The following is a 19,544-nucleotide window of genomic DNA, read 5'->3' as shown; positions in this document are numbered from 1 at the left end:
AGCATCTGTGAAGACTATTCATAAGGTGATCTTAGTATCAAGTAAGTTTCACCCTTTGAACAAATGTGTTGTTAATATGACTTAAAGCAGAAAAACGATTTGCCTATTCACCTTGGCTCCTACTACAGTGGCTTGAGATTTAAGGCATCTTACACCAAACCTTTATCCAGTGCATATGGGCAGAATTCCATATAACAGAACACTGGTAAAGTGGAGGCATCAGCAGACTTATATATACACACTTACTAAAAATGTGCCCAATTGCATAATATGCTTTATGCACAATTTTGTCTTTTAAAATAAAAAAGTAGCTATAGCTAAGACAGAAAGGAAATTACAATCCTGCTATGAACAGAATTATTATAAACCAGAATTATTTAGAGTTACATCAAAGACTAAAAAAATACCGACTTTCTGTTTTAAATTAAATTCCAGCTACCCATTCTTAGAAGGAGGGTAGACAATCTTTGTTTTTCATCAGCCCAGCACATAGCATAGCATGCAAATTCCCAGTCAGCACTGAATCATCCACCACAATGCATACAAATCCTAAAGCCAGCATGCAATCATCCACTCATTGCTCAGTGGGGAGCATAACGTAATTTCTAGGCAGATATCTATCTGGTCTAGTGAGCTAAAGCTAGTTCTCTTCCGAAAACGTAAGAGACCTGAAAAAATTCCTTTTCTCATCAAGGTAGCTCTTTGTAGGTATGAGGCCAAATCAATCCCGTTTGGACAAATTATTTATTCAGTCAAAGAGAAATTCAATCCTGACTTTATCAATTTAAAAATTAATCCAGGGCAAATATGATTGAGAAGAAGGAAGGAAGTACAGACCATGTTAAATTAAGTTTGGCTAAGGGGAGACAAGAGAAAGTTTAGGAAATAGTCTGAAGCAATATAATTACATCAGTATTTTTAAAGAATTCCTTATTGATTTATTGTAATTGGGAAGTTTGCTTAAAAGGAATGGCACAATATGGCCTCTGATATGTAGTTTAGTTTCCTAGTATATACTTCTCTGCCTTTCCCTGTTGGTTGGCAGTATAACTATCTGGTTGCAATAGGAGAATATAACTGAATGTTTTTGCAAGCCATATATGAAGTTCAGCTATTTTTGAAATACTTTGTTCGTACAATTTTTTTTTTACTTTTCTTTGTTATTTTTTGAGTGGAAAATATTTACTTTTAAAAAAATGCACTGATAACTCACTGCTGAAAAAAAGTCTTTGTACTTTCCCCCAAGCCCTTCAGCTTTGGGATGATAGCATGGAGAGATTCAGCCCCCCAAAAGAGGATTTTTTCTGAGGAGGTTAAAATGAAAGTCATATTGCAACCTTAACTATAGTAAAGAAAAAATAGACTCTCACAGGCTCAATGCCACCAGTGATTGCTCTTAATGATACACAAGACTCTGCACATTCAGGAACCTCTCTGAACATACACTCATCTGAGCTCCAGACACTACTAGAAACAGAAAAATAGAAATAAATAGAAATCTGACTCAATGACAGAGTATTATCTTTGATCACCCAGAGTCCCATCCCATCTCTGATGTCAGTGTACCAAAGCATAGGTTGGATTCCCTAAGCACCCTATCCAGTATTTGCTTTAGAAATTTGCACTTCACCTTTGCTTCTTGATCCACAAACAGGGATCACCAAAAGCCATGGAGCTTTACAAATAAGTGAGGAAAAGAGATGCCTCAACCTGAGGGGCCAAAGGCACAAAGATACCACAGGGTGTATGAGTTCTGGATACCTGTAGGTGGGGGCCATCTGGTCATAAAAGGAGAAGAAGATAGATGGAACCCAACAGATATTGCTCATAGATCCATGTGGAAATCAAAATGGGCCTAGACTAGGGTTGTCAACTCTCCCAGTTTCACCGGGAGTCTCCCGGAATCGGGTTCTATCTCCCAAAGGCTACTGAAGCCAATTCAGGAGATTTTAGGCCATTAAAAGTCCGGCAATGCAATCGGGCTAAGGCAGGATCGCGGGGAGGCAGTGAAGGGGGCTCTACGAGCTGCCCCCACCCCGAGCACCAACTCTGCAGCTCCCATTGCCTAGGAACTGCAGCCAATGGGAGCTGCCAGGATAGTGCCTGCAGGCAGGGGCAGTGCGCGAAGCCCCCTGCCCTCACCAGGGGCCGCAGGGATGTGCTGGCCGCTTCCGGGAGTGGCGTGGGGCCGGGGCAGGCAGGGAGCCTGCCTTAGCCTCACTGCACCGACGACCAGGAACTGCCCGAGGTAAGCGCCGCCCTGCCGGAGCCTGCACCCCACACACTCTCTGGCACTCCAACCCCCGCCCCAGCCCTGAGCCCACCCCACAGCCTGCACCCTAAACCTCCTCCCACACGCGAACACCCTGCCCCAGCCCGGGGCCACCTCCTGCACCCAAACTCCCTCCCAGCGTCCGCACCCCTCACCCCTCCTGCACCCCAGTCCCCTTCCCCAGCCCTGAACCCCCTCCCAGAGTCTGCACCCCTTCCTGCATCCCAACTCACTGCCCCAGGCTCAGCCCGGAGCCCCCTTACACTCTGAACCCCTCACCCCCAACCCAGAGCCCACACCCCAACTCCCTGCCCCAGCCTGGTGAAAGTGAGTGAGTGAGGGGGAGAGCGGGGAATGGAAGCAGGGGGGATGGAGTGAAGGGGGCGTGTCTCTGAGAAGGGGCAGAACAGGAGCGGGGCCTCTGAGCAGGGCCAGCTCTAGGTTTTTTGTCACCCCAAGCAAAAAAAATTTTGGCTGCCCCCTGTCCCAGCCCTGGGCTCCTCGCCGCACCCCCCTGCTGCCCCAACCCTGGGCTCTCCCCCCCCCCCGACCCGCACCCCCCTGCCGCCCCACCCCTGGGCTCTCCCCCCCCCCCCACCCGCACCCCCCTGCTGCCCCAGCCCTGGGCTCTCCCCCACCCGCCCTGCACCCTCCTTCCGCCGCAGCCCTGGGTCACTGGTAACTCGCTCCCAGGGCGGGTCATTCAGCAGGAATTTTGGATGTGCATGGAACACAGACAGGAGTGATTCTCATATGGTTACAGAACTGCAGTAAAGTGGAACAATTTTCAGCTTGTGTGATTGGAGGATATCTGGATGCATATTATAAGACTATCCTACATAAATCAGGAAAAGTTGAGGTGCCTTTATTATTCTTTTGTTCCACTCTTTCTTTCTATGGGGAATTTGCCAATGCAATATCACTGTCTTCCCTTTAAACAAACAAACAAACAAAAGGCAATGGCTGTTGAAAATAGCAATTCCAGTCCTAATAACCACTGGGAAGCATTTCTTGCTCAATTTTATCCTACTTTTTCTACAGCAAGTTACAGTGGATCAGAATATTTGATTTGGCAGAAATGAAGTAACAGCCACCCAAACTGAGCTTGAGCACTCCTGAATTTTGAGGTGTTCAAATCTGGAAGGCAGGTGCTGGGGGGGCTGTGGCTCCGCAGGGGAGCACGGCAGCATGTATGCAGCAGCGTGTCTGGCGCTGCGCGAAGCCAGACATGCTGGTCTGAGTGGCCTGGTAAGGGGGCTAGGGGGTTGGAGAAGGGGTAGGGGACTCCGGGGGGGGGCAGTCAAGGGACAGGGAGCAGGGGGGGGTTGGATGGGGTGGAGGTTTGGGGGGGCGGGCAGGGAGAAGGGGGGATTAGATGGGTCAGAGGTTTGGGGGGGGCAGTCAGGGGACAGGCAGCAGTTGGATAGGCATGGGAGTCCCAGGGGTTTGTTAGGGGACAGGTAGGGGGTGGGGTCCTAGGGGGGAAGTTGGGGGGGGGTCTCAGGAGGGGGACAAGGAGAAGGGAGGCTTAGATAGGGGGTGGGGTCCCAGGAGGGGGCAATCAGGGGACAAGGACCAGTGGGGCTTAGATAGGGGGTGGAGTCCTGGGGGGCAGTTGGGGCAGGGGTCCTGGGTGGGGGTGATCAGGGGACAGGGAGCAGGGGGGTTGGATGGGTTGGGGTTTCTGTGGGGGGCAGTCGGAGGGAGTGGATGGGGGCAGGATGGGGCTACCCTCCCTCCCCATGGAGTGTCCTATTTTTTGAATGTTAAAATATGGTATCCCTACCCTTCCCAGTGCAGCACTCCATTCAAAGCAGGCTGCAGCATGAGGTCTCAGCTTCCTCACTCCCTCCCCCTCTTTCCTGTTGGTAGTGGCCAAGGGAATGCTGGGAAATGTAGTTCTTTCCCTGCTCCAGGGCTGGCTCTATAGGCAGGGAGCTAACCAAGGAACTACAGCTCCCAGGGCCCCTTGCTGGTTCTCAGCTCCCATGCTGGATCCCTGCTGCCCCTGCAAATTGGCTGCCCCAAGCACGTGGTTGCTTTGCTGGTGCCTAGAGCAACCCCTGCCTCTGAGAAGGGGCTGGGTAGGGAGCGGGGCAAGGGTGTTTGGGTTTGTGTGATTAGACAATTAGCAACCCTAGCCTGGACCCAGCCTTGCAGTCATTCCCAATGAAATCAGTGGTAGTTTTGCCAGTAGGAATTCAAATTTGGGCCCTAAGTGTCAGAGATTCATCTTATTGCAAAAAGAAAATCTTAAATTTCATGCAGAAGTTCTTACTACTTTTATTATTAAATTATTTCAAATAAATTGATATAGGTGAAAGAAAAAGATTCTGTACATTGGGAAAGAGGTGTCATTTGCTAATATGTTTCCCCATCAAACTGGTTTAGCATTGTGATATATTGCATACTAGTTTACATGTTTGTTATGATGTGCAAAAAGCCTTACAAACATTATATATAATGTGCATGTATTTATATACACATATGTATATAACTGTCTGTGTGTCTATAAAAAACTGCATGTCTCTCTCTCTATATAAACAGCATATATAATTATATATACTGTGTGTTTGTGTGACATGCGCACACACACACTCACACTATATATACAGAGAGAGAGAGTTAGATTACAATCCAAAGATTGATATTTTAACTTTAATGGTTCAGAAATGTTTCATATCCATATTGGGAAGAAAAAAGAATCCACTGTGAAGTTGTTCTCAGTAGTTGTAGTTTATTTGTAATTTTAAGCGCATTATGTTATCCTTTATAAATTTAATAGCCAAATATTTTATGAAGAATGTACATCATAGCATTTTCAAACATATTTTTGTTCATTTTTCAAGGGAGTCTAAGGTTTCTTCTGGTGAAAAGATGAGGATTGGAGGTAGTGAAGAGGTTGCCTGGCTGCAGATATGTGAGCCCACTGAAAAGGACAAAGGGAAATACACCTTTGAAATTTTTGATGGCAAAGAATCCCATAAGCGCATGCTTGATCTATCTGGACAAGGTAGAATACTGAATATATTGTAGTTCTAAGGCATGATGCATTTTCATAAACTGGATTAAGCGGAAGAATCACTATAAAAATGGAAAGCTATCAGCCAAATTCAGCCATGCTATAAGTGGACCCAACTTTTCTGGATACCTTAGCGTTGAGGCCATTTCCAGCAGGACTGATTTTGACCCCGTATGTTCAGTTTTCATTTGATATGTTGGTACTATGTAATTTTATGAGAGGTTTTAAAAGAACATTAACACAGTAATGAGTGACAACATTTATGTTTACTTGTAGATAAGAACTACGTTACATTTTATATAATGCACTGAAATATTTCATTCCAGCTTTTGATGATGCATATGCAGAATTCCAGCGACTCAAGTAAGCCATACATTTTTTTATTTGAATCCTGTAGGTAGATTAATTATACAGTACAATATTAATTTATTTCTTTTCTTTCCCACCGTCCCCAACTATAGGGCAGTGGCTTTTGCTGAGAAGAGTAAGTATATTTTACATATTTTAAGAGACAATCTACTTCTAAACTTGTGACTTTTTTTTTAATTTGGCAAACCTAATTCCAAGTTCCCATGTTTTTCATAGTTCCATGACAGCAGAATCAACACATTGCTGCAGAATTTGGCCACAGAATTTGCTGTCGTTTTTCAAAAGTTGTGTGTCTAATCCTCTTTAGTTGCAAAGGAAACCTGTCAAATGAGAACTGGGTGGGTAAACCACTGCTATGCTGTCTTAGAGAGCCTGAAACAATAAATTTAAGAGTTGTGAATTTCCTTCATTACACTGGGAAGTTGACTCTGAAACATAATGATAGCTACCATCTGGATGCTAAAAACCTAAATTGCTCTTGCTTTGTTGTGTTCCAAAAGCTTATACTGTTCCATACTCAGCTGTCAGAGTCTCTCTAACAACATCTTCAAGGCAATTGTATGCTTGGTAAAAAAATCTGTGGCACATTGTACATTAAAAATTTGAGGGAAGCATAAAATAGTTAATATCAAAATAAATAACATCAGGAATACTGTATGGATTGTATTATTTATTTTGATATTTCATTTAATAAACATTCCTATTTTTAAGATACTGCCTCCTAGATGCTTGAAACTGCCCAAAAATTTCCTTTTGGTCTGAAGTCACCAACTTATTGCTAATACTACATCAGGATTTATAAAGATTAACATATTTAGTGAGTAATAAATACTTTCAGACTTTGTGATGGTTTGTTGTAGTATGATTATTATTTTTTAATTCCTAGATCGTGGTAAAGTGATAGGAGGTTTGCCCGATGTGGTGACTATAATGGAAGGCAAGGTAAGGATGACTTTTGTCATTGTCACATTCGTATGTTGGGATTTCTGTGTTAGTGGGGAGGGGGCAGCGGTTCAGCGAAGTAGAGAACCATGCAGTGTAGCCTTCTGGATGGAGAATGTATTAATTATTATGATTAGGATTATCAAAGCCGACCAGGGGATTTAATGACAAAGTTCCCACACCAGATCTGCAAGGGGCTTGGTGACCCCTACTCACGGTCAAGTGGGCCCAAGATCCTGAGCGCTTGTGGCTAGGTTCATAAAGTAGCAGACAACCGATAACCCTTACAATGTGTATAGCCGGGCCCTTGAGGTCAGGACATGGTATAGCATTGAGAGCACAGGGAGAGGTACAATGAAGTCCCATGAGCCTGCAGCTCTCTGTGCTGCAGCCCCCTCTTCTTCTGGAGTCCTGGTGCTGTGGGCTGGGAGGGGCAGCAGCAGGCCCGGCAGTAGTGAAGAGGTGGGCTGCTTAGGCTTTCCACAGGGACTGAAGGCACTGGTGCTGCATGGAACCTCTCCCTGCACTCTCTGGGCTGCACCCTGCCCTGGCATAGTTGTTAATAAGCAGCACGCCTGTTGCCAACATCTCTATCTCATTAACATTAAAGTCGATGGGATGGGATCAGTTCCTGGCAAAAATGCTGCTATTAACTGAACTTTGTTAGTATCAGGGTTGCTATTAACTAGTATCCACTGTAGAGGAAATCAATGACCAATGGGTATTCTTCTTCTTCTTTGTGTAGTGTTCCTATGAGTGCTCCACTTCAGGTGCTCATGCACCTCTCAAGCCTGGAGCAGAGATTTTTCTGCTAGCAGTGCCCATTTGGCCCAGGCATGTGCCCCGTGCCTCCTTGTGGCAGACAAAGGTGGTGTAGGGATGCGTGGACATCTTCTCTATTGCTTGGGCTGAGATGGAACTCTAGCTTGCCCACCTTGAGCACGCCTCAGCTTTTTCCTATTCTTCTTATGGTAATATTAGTTAGTATTGTTAGTTGTTAGCCTTACTAACTACAACTATTTCTATGTCTACACTAGAGAACTTACAGCAGCACACCTGTACCGATGCAGCTGCGTTGCTGTAAGATCTGTCGTGTAGCTGTTCTATGACGACGGGAGAGCTTTCCTGTTGATGTAATTAAACCACCCTCAAAGAGCTACATCAGCAGGAGACATTCTGCCACCAACATTGTGCTGTGCACACCACCACTTATGCTGGTGTAATTTATCGTGCTCTGACAAGGCTTCGGTACTCTCTACCGAGGCAAGCAAAGCACCCTGGTCCATCAGGCTCAATCCTGCTGTCGGCACCTGCCCACTCAGCACCCTCAGTACTGAACAAGCAATAGTACCAAAATCAAATGGCACCTACATGGGTATGCCTGCCATCAACATACTGTCAGCTTCAGCTACCGCATCAATAACGATTCCCTACTCAGTAATGCAAGACTTTAGATATGAGAGGGACCTGGAGCTGGAATCCAGGCTCCTCATGGATACTAAGCGTCCTTCAGTACCAATACGTCAATCTCCAGAGTGCTACCAGCCCCCAGTATTGCAGGACTCTCAACCCATGTCTATGGTGGCTCATCCACTAGACATGTTGAGGAGGATGAAGGGGACTTCCAGTCAGTCACTTCAGTCCAGAGTTCCCCAACATGTCCTGTCAGGAACCCATTCTTTGACAGTCACAGGGAAGATCGCAACTATCATCAAGGGTGGTGGAACCAATTCTGCATGCCACCCCCCTCCCATGGCCATAGTGGGATCCTTGGGCTGCTTATCAACAGCAATTCTCCAGACCACCAGTACTGTTTTAAAGAGAGACTAGGGTTGTTCAGTCCTCTCCTCCCCAACCAACCCACCTCACAGAGAAGACATTTGAGGACCAGGAGGCCAGGGAGGATAAAAAGGACACCCCTCAAACATCCATCTCATCCTCATTTCCAGAAAAAGTGGCTTTGCCTCCATCACCTTCCATGGCTGACAACTTTTCACAATTTCAAGACCTCATAAAGAGAGTAGATGACACTTTTCAAATTCCAGTTGAAGAAGTCAGGGATTCACAACACACGCTGTTGGGTATCCTATAATCGTCAACGCCATCCAGAGTGGCATTACCCATCAACCAGTCACTCCTGGATCCAGCAAAGATTGCATGGTAAACACCTTTTACTATTCCACCAACATGTAAAAGGGCAGATAAAAATATTACATTCCTTCTAAGGACTTTGATTTTTTCCTACCCCCAACCTCAGCCTAACTCCCTAGTAGTGAATGTAGTAAATGAGTAGGGTAGGCAACACTTCTCCAGGTCTACTCCATATGACAAGCACCAAAAGATACTGGATCTATTTGGAAGGAAGTCCTATTCATCAGCAACCCTGCAGTTCAGGTGTGCAAACTATCAGGCAGTCTTGGCCAAATACAATTTCACAAACTATAATAGATTTGACAGACGTTATTGAGCACCTGCCACAGGAACATGGGTAGCAATTCCAGTCCATAATTTCAGAGGGCCATTGGCCAAGACTGCTCTTCAAGAATCCTTGGTTGCTGCAGACACTGCTTTCATGTCCATCTCCATGCACAGGGCATCACGGCTCCAGCTCTTGGGGTTTCTGAGAAAAGAAGAGGGCCTCTCCTTTAATGGCCATAGGCTTTTCTCGGAGACCTCAGAGGAGGTCTTGCATACACTGAAGGATTTCAGAGCCACTTTACATTCGCTGGGCATATATACACCTAAAAATAAGAGATAGTTTAGTAGATCACAAACTGCCTAGAGATTGTGTCCTGCTAAATCCTCTGGATTCTGAGCCCCTATGAAAAGACATGTTTCAGAGGAAGAGGGCCGCTCATCCACCCTCCACAATCACCCAACCATCTTCTAAGTAGCAATTTTGATGGGCTGGTCTGGGTTCGAATCCTCCCACAGCTCTGATTTTACTGCTGCACCCATTTGCCCACCATCCTCCATTTGGAGACCACCTTTCTCATTTCCAACATGCCTGGAGGTTGATTACTACAGACAAGTGGGTCATAGTGGTTATAACATCAGGCTATACCATCCATTTTACATCACTCCTACCCTTCAACTCCCCTTCCCTGTCCTCCTTCAGGGATCCTTCTCACGAGCTTGTATGAAGACAGGAGGTGAATTGTCTCCTCAGGATAGAAGCAATAGAGCTGATCCCTTCCCCTCACAGGGGCAAAGTGTTTTACTGGAAGTATTTCCTTGCACCAAAGAAGAACGTAGTGTGGAGACAAATCTTAGATTTAAGACTTCTAAACAAGTTCGTAAAGTCTCAGAAGTTCAGGATGGTGACTCTGGCACCTATAATTCTTTCACTGAAAAGGGGGCATTGTTTTTTGGTCCTCAGCCTACAAGATGCCTTCTTCCATGTAACATACACCCTTTGCACAGGAAATATCTATGATGCACTATAGGTCAGGATCATTTCATAAGAACATAATTAAATGAATTCTTTGCATCTGTCTTCATGGCTGAGGATGTGAAGGATATTCCCAAACTCGAGCCATTATTTTTAGGTGACAAATCTGTGGTGTCATTAGAGAAGGTTTTGGAATAAATTGATAAACTAAACTGTAAGAACTCACCAGGACCAGATGGTATTCATCCAAGAGTCCTGAAGTGTGAAATTGCAGAACTACTAACTGTGGTATGTTTCAGAGTGGTAGCAGTGTTAGTCTGTATCAGCAAAAACAACGAGGTGTCCTTGTGGCACCTTAGAGACTAACAAATTTATTTGGGCATAAGCTTTTGTGGGCTAAAACCCACTTCATCAGATGCATGGAGTGGAAAATACAGTATGTAACCTACCATTTAAATCAGCTTCTGTACCAGATGACTGGAGAATAGCTAATGTAACACTAATTTTAAAAAAAGGCTCCAGAGGTGATTCCAGCAATTGCAGGCCAGTAAGCCTAACTTTAGTACCAGGCAAACTTGTTGAAACTATAGTAAAGAATAGAATTATCAGATACATAGATGAACACAATTTGTTGGGGGGAAGAGTTAACATGGTTTTTGTAAAGAGAAACCATGCCTCACCAATCTGCTATAATTCTTTAAAGCATGTGGGCAAGGGTGATCCAGTGGATATAATGTACTTAGATTTTCAAAAAGCCTTTGACAAGGTCCCTCCTCAAAGGCTCTTAAGCAAAGCAAGCTGTCATGGGATAAGAGGGAAGGTCCTTTCATGGATCAGTAACTAGTTAAAAGATAGTAAACAAAGGGTAGGAATAAATGGTCACTTTTCAGAATGGAGAGAGGTAAATAGTGGTCTTTCACAGGGGTCTGTACTGGACCAGTACTGTTCAACATATTCAGAAATGATCTGGAAAAAGGGGTAAACAGTGAGATGGCAAAGTCTGTAGATGATACAAAACTACTCAAGATAGTTAAGTCGAAAGCAGACTGCAGAGTTACAAATGGATCTCACAAAACTGGGTGACTGGGCAACAAAATGGCAATTCAATGTTGATAAATGCAAAGTAATATTGGAAAACATAATCCCAATTATACATATAAAATGATGGGGACTAAATTAACTGTTGCCACTCAAGAAAGAGATCTTGGAGTCATTCTGGATAGTTCTCTGAAAACAGTGACAGTCAAAAGAGCTAACAGAATGTTGGGAATCATTAGGAAAGGGCTAGATAATAAGACAGAAAATATCATATTGCCTCTCTATAAATCCATAGTATGCCCACATCTTGAATAGTGCATGCAGATGTGGTTGCCCCATCTAAAAAAAGATATATATTGGAAAAGGTTCAGAAAAGAGCAACAAAAATGATTAGGGGTATGGAACATCTTCCATACGAGGAGGGGATCAGTTGATGATTATGTGCTCTGTTCATTCATTCATTTCCTCTGAAGTACCTGGCATTGGCCACTGTCGGAAGACAGGATACTGGGCTAGATGGACCATTGATATGACTCAGTATGGCCGTTCTTATGTTCTTATGTTGGAGCTCTGGGCTGTCAGGAAGGCCTGCCTCTATTTCCTACCTCTCATCGGGGCAAATAAATCAGGGTTGTGATGGACAATGTGTCCTGCATGTTTTATATCAACAAGCAGGGAGGAGCAAGAGTCCCCACTGTGCACCAAAGCCATGAAGCTATGGAACCCGGTGCATATCTCATCAGATCCAAATTTTGGTCTACCTGCCAAGTGTTCAGAACAGCCAATGTTCTCAGCAGACACTTCTCTTAGGACTATGAATGGGTGCTAGACCCTCAAGGCCTCCACAGCATATTCCAAAGATGGGGTCTGCTGAAGTGGATTACTTCACCATCTTCAGAAACAAGAAGTGCCATTTCTTCTGCTCAAGAGGGGTCTGGACCTCCACTCTTTGAGGGATGCCTTTCTTCTTTGCTGGAAGAAGGGTCCGCTCTGCGCATTTTCTCCAACTCTGCTGATACCAAGGTCTTGTCTATACTAATGTTTTAAGTTGATCTAAGTGATGCTAGTAAAGTTATGTAAATTACATAACTTAAGTTGACGTAACTTATAGTGACTTAAAGTGTGTCTACATCCTGCTATGTCTATGGGAGACACTCTCCTGTTGACATAGCTTCCGCCTCTCATTGAGATGGAGTACTGAAGTCGATGGGAGAGCACTCTCCCATCAACTTAGTGCATCTTCACCAGATCCGCTAAATTGACGCTTCTGCATTGATGGCAGTGGCGCTGACTTAGTGTGATAGTGAAGACAAGCTCTCAGTGTGATGAACAAAATTAGATGGCATGGTTCCTTGCTGATTCATGGGGCTAGAATCCTCCTGATCTGATGAAGTGCAACAGGTGTTACTGAATGGTAGGAAGAAGTCAACCTGTACTGCTTATCTGCAGAAATGGAAGAGAATCTCCCATTGGTGCTGTCATTGCTACTTCCCGCCTGGATCTGTGCCTCTTTCAGTCATCCTGGATTATCTCCTGGATCTGAAGATATCAGGGTTATCAATTAGTTCAGTAAAGGTCCATTTGGCTGCAATATCAGCCTTTCATCTGACTATAGAAGAGTTTTCTATATTTGCTCATCCGGTATCATCTAGATTTATTAAGGATTTAGGAAATCTCTACCTTCAGCCTAGAGACCCCATTCTGACTTGGGACCTCAACCAGGTACTCAATTACCTTTATTAAACATCCATTTGGACCTATGGCAACCTGTTCTTTACTCCCTTTATCTATGAAGACAGCCTTTCTAGTAGCCATCATGTCATTGCGTAGAGTTGGGAAGATTGGTGCCTTGATGGCAAATTCCCCGCTTGATGGTAGTCTTTAAGGATAAGGTTTCTTTACACTCACGTCCTAAATTCTTACCTAAGTTTCTCTTGAAGTTCCATCTTTAACCCATCTATTCATATACCAGTGTTTCTCCTGAAGCCACATAACTCTCTTCGGGAGTCTTGTTTTCATACCTGGATATTAGAAGGGCAGCACTGGCCTTCTTCTTGGATAGGACCAAGCAATTTTGAAGGTCATCCAGGCTGTTCCTCTCCTTCATGGATAGATCCAAAGGATCCACAATTTCTGCTCAGAGACTATTGAGATGGATATCTGGATGTATTGCTACTTGTTATAAGACCGCAGGAGTTCATCCTCCTGAAAAGGTGATAGCACATTCTATCAAGTCACATGCAGCATCCATAGTATTGCTTAAGAATGCACCTGTGTCTGAGATATGTAGGCTGCTATAAGGGCTTCAGTACATTCAGTTTCAAAGCACTATGCTTTTATCCATGCCATCAGATCCTATTCAGCAGTAGGTACTGCAGTTGTATCTTCAGTTCTGGACTTAGTTCCAAAGCTCCCTTCTCCCTCTGGGGAAACTGCTCAGATGTTGCTTAAAGTGGAACACCCATAGGGACACTACTCAAAGAAGAAGAGGTTACTTACCTCATTCAGTAACTGCAGTTCATTGAGATGTGTGTCCCTAAGAGTGCTCCACCACCCACCCTTCCTTCCCCTCTGTTTCTGACTGTTCTCTGTGGAGATGTTCAAGTGGAGAAGGAACTGAGGGCAGTTCAGCTGTGCATCCCTATATAGCTTCAGTGTCAGGCACGAGGAGGCACAGGCTGCATGCATGGGCTAAATGGGCACTGCTAGCAGAAAAATCTCCCATCAAGGGCTCGAGAGGCAAATGTGCACCTGAAGTGGAGCATCCATAAAGACGCACATCTCGAACTGTAGTTACTATACAGGGTGAGTAACCTCTTATATGATTTTGTGTGTGTATGTACGAAAAACAGAACTGCCCCCAAGTTTCCCAACAGGCCTTACTTGCTTGGTGTAATAGAAATTTAACGAGAAGGGCTGTTGTCCACGGTGGGAAGTCAATAGCTCTCTCCTTTGAATGGAGTGGATCTCTGATGGTCTCCAGCCCTGTCCATCCTCCAGCTCTGGATACAGAAGAGGCCTGTCAGGCTCATCTGGCAGTCAGTCCTCACAGAAGCAGGGGAGTGTTGGGGTTCCGTCTCGTCATCATGAAACTGGGGGCTCTAGATCAGTCTCAAGCATCAGCGCATAATTTGTAAAGAAAGAGGTGGCCGGGCTCAAAATAGCATCCTCCACACAACGTGACCTTGCATGCACCGTACACGCAAGGTCACATCTTCCACCACTGAGTGAACAGGGGACAGAGCTGAGCCCCAGCAAGCCCCTGTAGAAAATATGGTCTGTCAAGTCCTCTGGCTGTGAGAGACAAAATGGCATCTTCTTTTCTGCAGAAAGAGTAACTCCTGGGCTACTTCACCTCCCGTAGCTGTAATCCAACTCCCTGCAGCCAGCTCTTTCTCTAAAGAAACACTGTCCCTATCTGGGCTTAGCTCACAAGTCAGGGCAGTCCAAGCCATCTGTAGTTATCTGGGGCCTATCCATTGGGCTCCTTGCTCAGCTCCGAGAGAAATGTGTTTTGTGTGTCTGAAGCACAATTGGGGCAAACAGTCACATGGTAAGTCTACTCTTTGAGCTGGGGGTGTAATTCCCAGCTCAAGGAGGCATGCCTGCATTAGCTTGCTAAAAATAGAGTGTAACCATGGCAGCAGGAGCAGTAACTACCCTCAGTACGATCCAATGCAAGACACTCAATCGGTAGGTCCCAGGCCATTTAGGGCATTGTAAGTCAAAACAAACATCTTAGGGTCAACAATTCAGTAATGAATCAACTTAGTGCAGCCGTACCCTAATATGTACATGTTCCATTTCCAATGTGCACACATGCAAGTTGCAGTTTGCTTGCACAAAATCATGCCTTGAAAAGTCTGGCCCTAAATTAAGGATATGTTATATGATGAGTTTAAAGAAACAAAAGGCTTCTGTGGGAGGCCTGATGCTATGAGGAAGCTAGAAGATCAAACCCTGAATCAGTGAAGAAGTCATCTCTGCTGTCTGAAATCAGAGAGAAATGGAATGGATCATGGAGAAGTAAAACTTTAAATTCACAGATTTTATTAACAATTTTTAAAAGAAACCAAAAATGTACAAAGTGAAAGTGCAATCAAGTTATAAAAAGCAGTTACAACAGAAGGGTGGAACATGATCCTAATATGAGGATATATACACACAAATATGTGCATACAGAATAAATGACACTTCTAAAGGGACAATAGGGAATCGTAGAATCATAGAAATGTAGGGCTGGAAGGGACCTTGAGAAGTTATTTAGTATAACCATCTGTGCTGAGGCAGGACCAAGTAAACCTAGCCCATCCCTGGCAGGTGTTTGTACAACTTGTTTTTAAAAACCTCCAATGACAGGTGTCAGGTTAGTCACACAGAAACAGAGGCATGATGGATGCTAGAAACAACAGCTTTATTGTAAAAAGAATGTATGCTGTCTCTAGCTCTCGATAAAGTTGTCCTGCAGTATTCTCCACATACCACCACCTAGTGACTAAACATAATGCAGTTAAAACTTTCCATCACCTCTTTTCTTTTCTGCATTTTAGCAATTTTTAAAACGATACAATTGTTTTTTACATCTCAACACATGTCCATCTGTTAATCATCCCTAAATCATACTGTTTTTTCAACTCTATGGCCAGAACAGATAACAACTTAGTGAGTAGGCTGTCTTTTTATTTGCAAGGGCTCTCTCAGGCGGGTTTGGAGTAGGTGAATCTTCTCCTGGTTCTTCACCTGCAGTTTGTAGAGTTTGTTCAATTGATCGTTCATTCTCTGGAAAAAACTGAAGATGTTGATGGTTCCTTTTGAACTCTCCGCCGTCTGTCTCAATAGTGTATAATCAGGGTGATGAAGTCTTTTTTCTTTACAACAGCAGGAGTTCTCCATCCTTTGCTTCCATCCAGTTTTGACATAAACATGGTTACCAGGTTCCAGATAGGCAGTTATCTGAGTGATATAGGCTATAGAAGTATTCATAAGATCTTTTTGCTTTTTGATCCGATTTGGCTACACTTCTTAGGTCTGGCCACTTTGGGGCTGGATTTTTTTCCAGGGTTAGAACAGTAGTCCTGACTTGCCTTCCCATTAGAGGTTGGGCTGGGGTATAGTGTTGATCTGTAGCTCAGAAGAACAAGGAATGGATCTTCCTGGTTCAATATTTTCTTGGCTGTCTGAACAGCCCTATCAGCCCCACCATTTGCCTGAAGGTAATGTGAGCTGCTAGGGATGTGTTCAAAATCATATTTTGTGTGGAATGACTTAAATTTGGCTGTGGTGAATTGTGATCCATTGTCCACCAATAGTTGTTCTGGAATAGCACAATGGATGAATGTACTCTTTAATTTCTTGATAACACTGTTACATGTTGCATCTTTCAGATATATTGTTTCAATATATCTAGAAAAATAATCCACTACAACTTGGTAATGGTGTCCTCTGAATTTGTATAAATCTTCTGCTAGCCTCTTCCAGGGTCTGTCTGGTAGAAGTATTATTAGAGGTGCTTTGCATTGTGTTGGTCTGTTAGTTCTGCAATGTTTGCATGAAAATACTTTATTCTTCACATCCTTGCTGATTTCAGGCCACTACACTGACTGACTGGCCCATTCACAGCATTTAGTTAATCTTTGATGTCCTTCATGGATGTGATTTAGAATTTCTCCTCTCAAAGATGGCAATGTGATCACCTTTAACCATTAGTCCATTGGACTCACTTAATTGTCTTCATACAACAAAATAGTCTTGTGCCATGAATACTTAAGCCATCCTGTCTGAATATAACTAACAACTTATTTGAATTTGCTTATATGCCCAGGTTGCTTTTTGTAGCAGGTATAGTCACCCACCTCACACTGGGCTGTAAGCTTCCAATTAACAGTCTTTCCACAAATATCCAGTTTCACCCACCACGCTGGCTATGTGTCATTACACGTGCTTAAACCCAGAAAAAATGGCTCTTGATTCTTGGTGGTCACTTCCCATACTGCCTTTGTGAGGCAGAAAGCTGCAAAATGTCCAATTTTTGTGCTACGGCATTTGGCTCCTTTATCTGAGCAATCACCTCTTAGACTGTGATCTCTCCCACATCTTGTGCATCTAATCTGAAAAGTGTTATGTTTTACCTGGGGCTTACCCCGCATTGCCTTTGAGGATTATTGCGATTGCTTTTTGCAGCTGTGCTCTATGTCCTGTTGTGATTCTGTTTGCAAGTCACTTCCTTTAGGTTTCTTTCTGGCAGTCACTGGTCTCTGTTTTGATTTTTAATGATCTCAGATTGTCTTACCATTTTTATTGCTGTTTGAAGGGTTAAATCTCTCTTCATTTGCAGTTTATCTGCAGTCCCTTGTCTAAAATGCCAATCAGTATTCTGCTCTTCCTTTTTGTCTTCAAAATCACAGTTTTCTGCCCTGTCGGGCAAGTCTCTTATGAAAGATTCCACAGATTCACCAGGAATTTGGACATGCTGGTAGAAAAACGCTTAGTTATAAACCACATTATGCTGAGGTATAAATTACTCATCAAACGTAGCCAGCACCACAGTGTAACTGTTCTCGTGGTTTTCCTCTCCAAAGGCAAAGGACTTAAAGATATATTCAGCTTCCCTGCCAATGGCATAGACTAGGGAAGTAACCTGCATCTTCCTGCAATTACTTGTGATGCAAAACCATGGAAACTGCTCTTTCCAAACAAGCCACTCTGATGGCCTGTGGAAACTGAAGCTCTTTGGGGTGTGAAACTTTGGCATTTTGATGAAATTCTGCAGTTTTTATTGTTTTTCTTCTGACACCATGTCAGGTTAATCACACAGACACAAAGGCAAAATGGATGCTAGCAACCACCACAGCTTTATTGTAAAAAGAATGTAGACTGTCTCTAGCACTCAGTAAAGGTGTGCTGCAGTATTCTTCATACAGCCAGTGACAAAATATTATACTGCAACCTCCCTTGGTAACCTATGCCAGTACTTAACTATTCTTATAGTTAGAAAATTTCTTCTAATATCTAACCTTAATCTCCCTTGCTGCAGATTAAGATGATTACTTCTTGTCCTGCCTTCAATAGACATGGATCATCATCCTTTTTATAACAGCCCTTACTGTATTCGAACACTGTTATCATATGAATGGTTTTAAAGGTGACCACTGTAGTTCAGTAAACCAGAGCAGCCCCAAATACACAAGAGTGACTATTTGGGATATTTACATGCACCCTAGGTATCAGCACTCTGACTGATTCTCAATATTGACATATTAAACAAATCTTCAATACTGATGGGTGTGGAGGTCAAAGTCGTGACATTTAGACATTATGTTCTCTCTCAAGTGCTGCAGTTTACTTAATTATTGCTTAAGAAAATAGTCACTTTTAAAAACTGCTCTTTTATTTTGATAAAGTATAAGGCCTAATCCTGCAAATACTTACTCAGATATCCATAAGAATAGTTCCATTGATATCAAAGTTACTCACATGCATTAATGTTTACAGGATTTGGCCCATAGTTGAGGAGTCCTCTGACATGGGAAGGATGTGGTACCCCAACCATTGTTTTTGAAATGTACAGCGGTTCTGATTACATTTAGTAAGCCACTCCTACATTGTGAATTGTTTTAATAAATCCTATGGTCTTGAATAATTTAATTGGAGTTCAAGAAAACAATTGTGCACACACGCGTCCACACACACACACACACAATTACCTTTCTGGGTCTTGAGTGTGTGTAATTGGGAATCTGAAGTCAGGGTGGAGGAGCAGGAAGTATATCTGTGGAAGAGGCTGGGTTTTTTTTGTAGTAAATTGGTGGATGTCTGAAGCAGTTCAGTGGCCTGAAATGTTAGAAATAACTTCATTGGAGTGCGATTTGTGGGCAGAATGAAAGGGAGGCAGTCAAAGGTGAATTATATTTGAAATGAACCACATGACGATACAATGTCTCATATAGGTCTTCCATTTATTGTACTGATCTCATCACCAGATATATAGTGTATAGACAGACAGACATATATATTATATAAACATATTGAACATAAATTTCTATGTCTTATACATGTAAACTATACTGCATATAAAGACATATTTAGTGTTATTATTTAACCATTAGACAGAGCCTAGATGACTGGAGAGTCTATAATATTAGTTGCTTTCACAGTGAATTTAAACATCTCCAGTAATGTTCTTGGGAGGCCTGCAGCTGAAGTAGTTTGCTCAGCTCTTCCAATGGTGCGTATGTAGAAACTTAAAAGGATGTTTTTAAATGTATCATTGTCTGAACATCATGTTAGACTAATGGCTTGTCAGGAGTCTGCTGCAGGCAAGCCTGCAATGACAGTCCAAATTACCATCTTCAGACCATGTTACCCTCAGGCTATTATTGAATCACAATCACTGGTAAGATGGTGGAAAGGTTGTGTCAAAAACAAGGAAAGTTAGAAATATACTTTATGTATCTGTATTTTCAGTCTTCACAAGTCTAAATGTATGTATATTAGCCACAGCTTGATTAGTG

General features: G+C 43.3%; 1 protein-coding gene across 8 annotated transcripts in view; it reads left to right on the top strand.

Annotated features, from left to right (window-relative positions):
* Positions 1 to 19,544, top strand: part of MYOM2 (myomesin 2) — a 159,337-nt gene that overhangs the window by 107,778 nt on the left and 32,015 nt on the right. For all 8 annotated transcript variants that reach the window (XM_054021634.1, XM_054021633.1, XM_054021637.1 and 5 more), the window contains 4 exons: positions 5,122 to 5,285; positions 5,621 to 5,657; positions 5,756 to 5,778; positions 6,550 to 6,605. In XM_054021634.1, coding sequence (XP_053877609.1) covers positions 5,122 to 5,285; positions 5,621 to 5,657; positions 5,756 to 5,778; positions 6,550 to 6,605 — 280 coding nt within the window. The remainder of the gene's footprint in view (positions 1 to 5,121; positions 5,286 to 5,620; positions 5,658 to 5,755; positions 5,779 to 6,549; positions 6,606 to 19,544) is intronic.

The sequence above is a fragment of the Malaclemys terrapin genome, chromosome 3 (assembly GCF_027887155.1).
Source record: "Malaclemys terrapin pileata isolate rMalTer1 chromosome 3, rMalTer1.hap1, whole genome shotgun sequence".
Classification (NCBI taxonomy): domain Eukaryota; kingdom Metazoa; phylum Chordata; order Testudines; family Emydidae; genus Malaclemys; species Malaclemys terrapin.
Note: the sequence above shows the minus strand (reverse complement) of the source record. Positions and strands in the feature narration are given on the sequence as shown.